The sequence below is a fragment of the Orycteropus afer genome, unplaced genomic scaffold, assembly GCF_000298275.1.
Source record: "Orycteropus afer afer isolate SDZICR_OR568_19922 unplaced genomic scaffold, OryAfe1.0 scaffold00070, whole genome shotgun sequence".
Classification (NCBI taxonomy): domain Eukaryota; kingdom Metazoa; phylum Chordata; class Mammalia; order Tubulidentata; family Orycteropodidae; genus Orycteropus; species Orycteropus afer.
Genome location: NW_006921657.1, coordinates 4759952 through 4769901, shown reverse-complemented (window position 1 = coordinate 4769901; position 9950 = coordinate 4759952). Strand labels below are relative to the sequence as shown.

The 9950-nt window shown below is 40.9% G+C and overlaps 1 protein-coding gene across 1 annotated transcript in view; it reads right to left on the bottom strand.

Annotated features, from left to right (window-relative positions):
- Window positions 1-2228: 2228 nt before the first annotated feature.
- ASCC1 (activating signal cointegrator 1 complex subunit 1) overlaps window positions 2229-9950 on the bottom strand; it is a 220346-nt gene continuing 212624 nt past the window's right edge. Inside the window, exon 9 of the mRNA XM_007940643.2 lies at window positions 2229-2345. Within this exon, the coding sequence (XP_007938834.1) occupies window positions 2229-2345 (117 nt within the window). The remainder of the gene's footprint in view (window positions 2346-9950) is intronic.

Here is a 9950-nt window from a genome sequence, read left to right as displayed (position 1 = left end):
AGGACATTATATAATGATTAAAGGATCAATTGAACATGAAGATATAACCATAATAAATATTTATGGACCCAATGAAAGAGCCCCAAAATACATAAAACTGAATTTTCTTCTGAACTACACTGTCCCAACAATTTGTCTATAGACTTCTGGAGCAACAATTTAAAAACTAAATTTAAAAAATCCCAATAATGTCCTGTTAGGAATTTAGTATTTGATATATAGTGACATTTTCCAAAGACAAAACTTTTTAAATTTCCTAAAATCAGGAGTCTTAAAGCTCGAATTACTGGCCAAGGCTGCCCAAAGGCCGCTGTCAGGAACGAGAGAAAGGCAGCACCAAACAAGGGTACTGAGTTCCCTGCCAGCCTCCTAGCCAGCAGCGTCCCTGGGAGCACTCAATCGCACAGGCCACCTAGCAACGTGAGCTAAGGTACAAATCTCAGTTTCCAAGATGAATACCATGGGAAGAAACCAAGCCAAGGTCTTTGGGAAAAACTAACTCTGCAGGCACCAATGTGTAAGTCCTGGATGAACCCGATAACTAAGCCTGTGATTGACAGTAACACTGTATCCCAATGGGCACTGACAAAGAGGGTCAAATTAAAACTATGTGATAAAACTAAAAGAAAAACACAGTTACTTTGGAAATTCATTTATTCACAGATCATCTGTGCAGTTACACTGATAAACAAACCTCTGCGTGTTACACACAGCCCTCACCATGGAGCAACCTTGACACACTGGGTTTGAATCAGACTTATCTAATAGAAAGGAGGAATCAGCAATGAGACAAAGACAAAGGAGAGGACATGGATGGAGAAGAATGAAGAGGAGGGAAAGGCAGAGGCGACGGAGAAGCTGGAGTGCACCCCAACCCCCGAGTATGGCGGAGGTAGGGTGGGGCACAGCTGGTGCGGGGAGCACTCCTTCCCTCCTCTGGTGCTGACATTCTTCCAATGAACATGGCATAGTTCTGCTGATATCGTGGCTGTTCGATTGCTGCTGCCCTGAGAAGTAAACAGGAAAGAGCTATAACACGCAACTCCATCCGGGGGTGGGAAGGCGAGGGTGGAGCAGGATGAAGGAACAGCAATCTAACAAATAAGAAGGGACCAACTTTAGACGGACAAGGTTAAAATCCAGCAAGTATAAGGTAAAAACTTTAATAGCTGTTTTGCTAAAGACAAAATTCTTACCCAGTACCTGGGGAGAAAGGAGCTCTGGTGGCATAAGGCATTTGACTGCTAACCAGAAGATTGGTGGTTTAAATCCACCAGCCACTCTGCAGAAGGAAAGACTAGGCAATCTACTTCCATAAAGATTTACCTCCTCAGAAACCCAATTGGAGGTCACTATGAGTTGGAATCGACTCAATGGCAGAGTTTGGTTTGGTTTTTGCTATCTCGAGAGAAAGGAGCTCTGCTCGTGTAGTGGTTAAGGCATTTGATTGCTAACCAAAAAGTCAGTGATTCAAACCCAGCAGCTGCTCTGTGGGAGAAAGATGAGGGATCTGCTTCCATAAAGATTTACAGCCTTGGAAACCCTATGGGTCAGTTCTAGCCTGTCCTATAGGGTTGCTATGAGTTGGAATTGACTCAATGGCCATGTTTTTATTTATTATTTCTCAGTCTGGGTAGAAATTAAAAGTCTGAGTATAAAGGAAGTGAAAAATGCAAATCTTCTAGAAATTGTAGATATTCCATCTAAATTGAGAGACTGAGTTTAATAAAACCATGTGTCTTTAATTCTATTTTAAAGTATTAATACAAAATTATTTAATGGCTGGGGAAAAATAAATAGGTGCATAAGAAATCATATAAGTCTGACCCTCTATGGGCTTCAGAAGTAAATTTCCAGGGAAAAGCTTCCGAAAGAAAGGTGGTTGCCCTTGCATGCCGTCAAGTCGATTCCAATTCCTAGTGACCCCACAGGACAGAGTAGAAGTGAAATCTCTCTGGGAGCAGACTGGCAGGTCTTTTCCTCCAAAAAAGAAAAGTAGACCCTCTTAAGATGAATAAGGGTCATGAGTACAAGTTCTCCTTGTGCTCACAACCATTTTGACTGATAGTCTGACAACTGTGGACAGCCATCAGAGACCATGGTGAGTCCATGGGGAAAACACCAGGAAAGGTACCATCCCAATTTCCATGTCCCTCCCATTGAAACAAAGACGTTCTCCTCAGCACCTCGTGAGGATGTTCAGCTTCTAGTGCTTTCCAAGATCCACATCAGGAGAAGTCAATTTGTCCACAGGAAGCATAGTTTCCAAAGTTGTCTACTGTGAACCTCTGAGAGATGTAAATTGAGTTGAGCTTTAGGGCACCAAAGTAGAAGTTCTCAAATAGCTGAAAAGGAAAAGTGAAAACCATAATGAATATCTAGAGAAAATTACGTTTGAAATATTAACCATCAGATTCTCTAGTAGAAACAACACCAAGCCACAACAATCCCCACAAACCTCTCATGCTCATTCTTTTTGGTATTTATTGGGAACACTGATCTTGGAGAGTAGGGGTGGGGGTGGGAAACAAGAGCCAGCTCTTTCTCTGGCTAATTTTAAAGTCTTCTCTAACAAAATGCCCTAGAGAAAGAGGTCTGGAAAGGCAATTTGAAAATTTATCTTCTGAGTACATATGACCAAGAACTTGTAACAAACAATCCTGGAGTCACATTCTGACTCACAGGGCCTAGCAAAGCTGCTTCTAAGACTTGCAGCTACTGACCATGAATACTCCCATCAGGATCCTAGTTCCATCACAGCCAGGGGAAAATGTGATACAACCCACACCTCTGCCTAGTCAATGTTTATTAGGAACACTGACAAGGTATAAAAGTAAATAGAAGATAAGGTTGCTGACCCACAAATGATTCTAACCCCAGTGAAGAACACAGAACACTCAGACACACAAGCAGTGGAACACTTCTACTGGGCAATATAACAAATGCAAATGATAATGTTTATCAAGACCCTTTCATTAGACTTGGGTTCAAGCCAATGTCCTAAAGTAAATGCTCTTCACTGCAATCTTTCACTTTATAAAAGCTTTCAAGCAGTCAGAGGAGGGATGCGCCATACTCTAGGAGGGACCTGCCCTTGTGATTAGCACTTTTATAAGGCAGAAACCAAAATGACATCAGAATTCATCCCAGGAAAATTAAGTCAGATTGCTAAAATAAGGAGTGTTAAAGAGAAAAGGGCTTACTTCTTCTGCTAGGATGCAAGAGTTTCTCTTTCTTAAAAAAGATCCCAAGAAAGGTCTGATAGAGCCTGATGGAACCCCTGAGACTAAGACCCCTAGCTGCCCTTCAGGTCTGGAATTGAACCCACTCCTGTGGCTTCCAGCCAAACAAAAGACAGGCATGTGAGCTGAACATTTACATTAGAGAGATATTCTCCTTAGAGAGATCAATCATGGGAGAATAGAAGGGCTGTGTATGCACAGGGAGACAGCTCGGGGCGGGAGTGCATGGGATGGAAGGACACAGGGAAGAGGTAACTATGGGGAGGAAATGGAGGGGGAGCTACTGAATTGTGTGAAACTGCAGTCAATGTCATGAGACAAAGTGTAGGTGAGCTGCTGTATGGGAAGTGAATTTGCTCTGTAAACTTTCACCCAAATCACAATTTAAAAAAAAAAGATCCCAAGAAAGGCTTTCAATATATGTACCCAACAATGCTTGAGAAGAACCTCAGGGTGGGATCTTTCCACACTAGCAAGTGACTGTCTCTTCACTTATTTTTATACAGCCTCCACAGGCACAGACTTCAGCCACTGTAGCTTTTCCTCTTCCTGCAATTAATGGCCTAGCAAAATGCTTGGGGTTCATTAAAGGCTAACTTTATAAAGCCCAGTAAATATTGATCCTTCAACATGACATCAACTCGACCCCAAAGATCTATTTAGAGGTTGCGTGCTGCATTGTCTTGTCTTTCGGAAAGGTGATCAGCTCTTGCCTGCATTGATTTACAATTAACTTCTCTTGCTGGCTTTGGTAGCCTGTTCAGACCATATCCATTCCTTTGTGTAAAGAAATTCAGCCCGAAATGGTTATCTGCTAATCCTTTTGCTGAACATTAATTTGAAGTGAAAGTCACATCAATGAGACTGACAGATTAACAGCTTTGCAAACTGAAACCTTCTGGGCACATGAAAGACATAACCAAAGGGGCAATAAAAGACAAGACAAAACAAAACAAAAGGGGAACTTTCAACAATTTATTTTTGAAGGATTGGCAGCCTATGAGGCCTCCACCACCTCTTTGGGCCTGTATTTCCATGTAATGGAGATGTCACAGCTACAAGCAAGAAATGACCTAAATATGACTTACCTTTGCTAATGCAGAGAATCTTCAGATGGCATGATTTGCCAGAGAGATTCTCTTACTTTCAGGTTTAAAGTAAATGTGGCAATAATGGAGTCAGCTGAGATAGGATTTCAATGAAGTAATTACAAAAAGGAAGAGAGAAGAGTGAACATAAATTCTCATGCCCCATCAAGGCTGTGGAAAGAGTACTGAAGTCAGACTCTAAACTTATGCCCAGAACAGGAAGCCGACTTTGAATAGATGATCCCATCCATGACTGTTATTGTTAGGAGCCATCGAGTTGCTCTTTTACTCACAGCGACCCCTGTGACAGAACTGCCCCACAGGGTTTTCTAGGCTATGGTATTTACAGCAGCACATCACTAGGTCCATCTCCTATGGAGCTGGTGGGTGAGTGTGAACCACCAACCTTTTGGTTAGCAGCTAAGCACTTAACTGTTGCACTTACCATCCACTATCCAATCCCATAAGGGTTTTATAAAAGATCATGATGGGCAAAGATAAGATGACCACGTGAAAGTGATACTGAAACGTTAGGTATTTCCTATCATTATGTTTTTTAGATCTTTCTGTTCTCCTTGTTATTTATTTTACCTACAGAGGCTGCCACCTTCTCTCATACCTTTTAATAATGTCATAATTAAATGGATATTTTATACACAAGTCCCTAATGCAGTGCCAATCTTCATTTTAGTCTCTCCTATCTCCAAGTTCTTATTCACACTACATTTATACTACAGATGATTTAGTAATAATTTTTCACAGCTATCTTATTATTTAGTATTATTACACAGCTTTAGTTTTGAGCCGTTTAGTTCTATCAGTGATTTCTAGTGACTCATTAGACTATGAACGCCACAGAGGGAGAAGCCTTCATGTAATTCACAGCTAATACCTGTAACAGTATCTAATAGATTAGATATGATAAATATTATTTGGATAATAATTGATGACTAAAACTAATGTAGATGTCTGTATAACTTAGCCATTGAAAGATAAAACTGTCATTCATGTACTTGTTGAGATTGACTTTAAAGGTCTAATTTATAGGTCATCATCTAGGAATCTCTGTACCAATATTACATTATCTCTATTTAACAGAAAGGATATATATCTCAATTCTAACTAGTTCTCAAGAAAGAATCTGTAGTTAGTAGTGGAAATTCCATATACTCTTTCAAATTTCTATATGTTTCTTATTAGTCAAAGCGTAGATCCTTTTCTTAGCTCCAGTTCTAATCTGGAGTATCACTGAGCGTCTGATGTTATGCATTTGCTGTGCAAAGAGGCACAGGACATGTGGTAAATATCAGCATGTATCAGAAGAAAAGAATGCTGATGGCATGGTGTGTTCACTCTCTGAAAAGTCACTGAGCAGTATACTCTGTGCTCTGTGCACTTTTCTGCATGCGTGTTCTATTTCAACTGCAAGTTTCCCTAAAACAATGAAGGCAGCAAAGGCCAAGTGTGAGATGAGAGGTACCGGCACTAAGTAGATACAGCAGAAGGTAAGGGAACAGTGGACACTGAAGGCTGGAGCACCTAGGAAAGCCATGGGAGGAGACAGGAATGGAGCTGGGCCCAGTGCCAAGTACAGGACTCGGCAAAGAGAACAGAAGAGGGTAGGCAACCTGGAGGAGAAACAAGCTTGGTGGACAGGGGCCAAGTGCACCAGCTTAGCTGTGTGCAGGGTTTCCATAAATAAGCAGTGAGGCTCACTTCTACAAAGAGTCAAGAATAGGTATACACACAGAAAGCAACGATCTTTGCTGGCTACCAGGCATGGGAGGGGGAGGGAGAAGGATCACTTTCTATATAGTTGACACTTATTATTTTTGGTGATGGGAAAGACAATCCCAATATAGGTGAAGTCTGTACAACTTGTCCAAGGTAAACAAAGACACTAAGAAGTATGTAAGAATAAAGGACAATTTTTGTAATACTATATAACATACAATTTTACAACAACAACAAGGACCAATGTATGCATATACATGTACAGAAGGGCACATGAGTATATTCACATATAGGTGTATCTGCAGGCATATGTATATGCATGCTTGTGTGTGCTGCAAATATATTCATATATATATTAAACTTCATAGGGGACACAGTTATAGATACTACCAACATATAGCTAACACTCTGCAGGATTGGTTTACTGAGTTTGAAGGCTTGGGACCATAGTCTTGTGGAACACTTTGGTCAACTGGCATATCAGAGTTCATAAAAATAATATTCTACATCCTACTTTGGTAAGTAGCATCTGGGGTCTTGAAAGCTTGTGAGCAGCCATCTAAAATACAACTATTGGTCTGTTCTCGTTTGGGGCAAAGGAGAGTAAAGGAAGCCAAAAACTCAAGGAAGAAGTCTATAAAACTAATGGCCCACAAGAACAGCAGCCTCTTCCAGCCTGAGACCAGAAGAATTAGATAGTACCTGGCTACCACTACTGACCATTCGACCAGGAAGGGACACAATAGTAGGTCCTGGTTAGAATGGGAGAAAAATGTAGAACAAAAGTCAAATCCCTTAAATAAATAAATAAATAAAAAGAAGGAAGACTTACTGGACTGATAAGAGACTAGAGGAACCCCCAAGACTACCCTAAGATACCCTTTGAATTTAAAACTAAAGCCACTCCCAGTGGCCACCTTTCATCCAAATAATAAATTGGCTTTATTATTTTAATGTCACCTGTGACTACTATTCTCCCTTAAATTAATGAACTGCATGAGACAAATTGTCAACACTTACCCTAAAACAAAGATGAAAAGCTAAGGAGAGGCAGGGAAGCTAGATTAATGGAAACAGAACACAAAGAATAGATACAGTGAAAATAATGACACATTGTGAAAAGTGTAACCAAGGTCATGGAACAATCTGTATAAAAATTGTTAAATAAGAAGCTAATTTGCTGTGTGAACTTTCACCTAAAACACAATAAAATATTTTGAAAAGCAGTAGCAGCAGTGAGAAAGACTAAGGCTGGAGACATAAGGAGAGTGAATCAGGTTGTGGGGGGTGGTGCTGAGGGCCAGGTTCAGAAATTAGGCTTCATCAGAGACAGAAGGGAACCGCTGAAGGTTTTTGGGTAGGTTGATAGCTTGAAAAAACAGTGTTTGAGAAAGATTCATCTGGGTGTGGTATATCATGCTGACTGGAGAAAGGACAAGAGAAAGAAGGGCAAGGAGACCACGGCAGCAGTGCAGGCATGAGGGAGAGACAGTGTCTCCAGACTGAAGTAGCAGCAGTGGGCTTGGAAAGACTGAATAGATGATCCCATCCATGACTGTTATTGTTAGGAGCCATCGAGTTGCTCTTTTACTCACAGCGACCCCTGTGAGTTAAGCCTAAACAGGACTCAGTGACTTTCTGGATGAGGGGAGGGGAAACAGGAAAAGGAGATGAGGAAAATCATGGATGACAGAATAAATGGGGGTGTATGAGGGTACCATTTCTGAGGGAAAAATATTTTATTTTAAGGGGAAAAACAAAAAAATTCAGGTCTATTTACACACTCATGGCTGTATCCTTAGCTGTATGTGTCCCAAGTACTTCTCTAATCTCTATCCTAGGTTCTTTCGGGAAGGTTCTGAAGGTATATATTAAAGACAAGAAATCTATAATACAGTTAAGTGGAAGTACAGCACAATAAACGCTTTACAACTGCCATTATTCTATTGCGTTGTGGTTCTTTATCTATTAGGGAAATGAGCCTTTGTGTTATGAATTGCAATATGTTTTTCCTAGTTTGCCATTTGTTTTTGCTTATGGTGGTTTTTAAGGAACTCTGGTGGCGTAGTGCCTAAAGCATCTGACTGCTAACCAGAAGGCTGGCGGTTCAAACCCATTAGCCACTCTGCTGAAGGAAGACTGGGCAATCTATGCCGTAATGATTTACCACCTTGGAAACCCAAAGGGAGTGCTATGAGTCAGAATCGAGTAGATGGCAGCAAGTTCATTTTTTGGTTATGTTGGTTTTTACCCTGTAGATTTAAATTTTAATTGTAAGCTCAAATTCATCACAATAGGAGAGTTCTAAAACAAAGTTTATCTAATGCCAATATTGTTATACATTAAAAGCCCAAGGTGAACAATAAATAAAGAAACAATAACATTAAGAAAGATAGTAACAGCCGGTGTTTATTGAGTGAGCTTATGGGCCAGACACTATGCTGAGGGCTCCATGTGATTATCTGACTGCATCCTCACTAATCCCCATCTTAAAAGATGAGGGGCTTGAGGTTTAGAAGGTTTATCTAAGTTGCCAAAGAACATGCAGCAAGGAAAGGGTGGAAAACTGAGGTTCAAAGTCAGGTAGTCTAACTCTCCAGTCTGTGCTCTTTAGCCCCTACCCTCTATTGCCCCTTATAGTCCATGATACCCCTTAAAACATGGCCCTATTTAAGCCACAGTGAGGAAGCTGTGAATATATTCTTTCTCTTGTTATTCCTGCTTCCACTGCCACCTCTTATCCTGGACGTGGCTTAAGAATCGGATGGCTTTAGCTCAGCTGGAAGAATTTTAATTGAATTCTGGATGAAAATAAGCACAAATCAGCTAAATGGCTCCATTTAATTAGGTACCTGAATGGGAAAAGAGGAAAAAGCTTAAACTACAACTAAAAAACAAAAAAGAAAAAAGAAACTCGGTTGCTCCTTCTAGCCTAAAGCAGCTCAGGAAGAGCAGAGTGGTCTATTGTTTACAAGATAAAGGCCCGACAAAAAAAAATATAAATTAAAAAACAATTATGTCCAGGTGTTCAAGTCGTGTTGAGTTTTTCCTCCTCACTGTTGTTTTATAACAACTCCCTTGGGGATTTTGAAACCTATACCATTTTCTTTCTGAAAACATTCTTCTTTTCCACACTCATACACAAACACACAGAGCCCTGCTGATATGGAAGCCAGCATTTTTCAAAACTTGCTGTAAAGGGAAGGACAAATATTGTATCAGTCTGTTACTGTAAAAAGTCAAGGAAAGGTTCCTATATGGAAGGCAATTTGTATGTTCTGTAAGAATTCCCAGGTAGAACTGACAAGGGGCAAGACTGTAGTCACTTCTTAGCCACAGCCAGCTACCCACAGGAAGCAAGAAGTTGCACCTGTGGGCTCAGGACCATAGTTGCAGGGGACATCAAGCTCAAACGGCATAACATACTACACAAAAACATTGTTCCACATCCTGTTTTGGTGAGTAGCGACTGGGAATATTAAAAGCTTGCAAGGAGCCATCTAGATGCAACGACGGGTCTCTCCTCGTGCAGAGCAAAGAAGAATGAAGAAAACCAAAGATGCATGGAAACAATTAGTTCAAGCAACTGGTACACCATACGATCCTCAACCTATATGACTATGATACCAGAACTAGATGGTGCCCGGCTACCACTGTCAACCACTCTGAAGGGGATCTATGTAGGAGATCCTGGATAGAGTGGGAGAACAATGTGGTGGAACCACTAAGACTATGGCCCCTAGCTGCCCTTCAGGTCTGGAATTGAACCTACTCCTGTGGCTTCCAGCCAAACGAAAGACAGCCATATGAGCTGAACATTTACATTAGGTAGATACACTCCTTGGAAAGAACAATCACGGGAGAACAGAAGGGCTGTGTATGCACA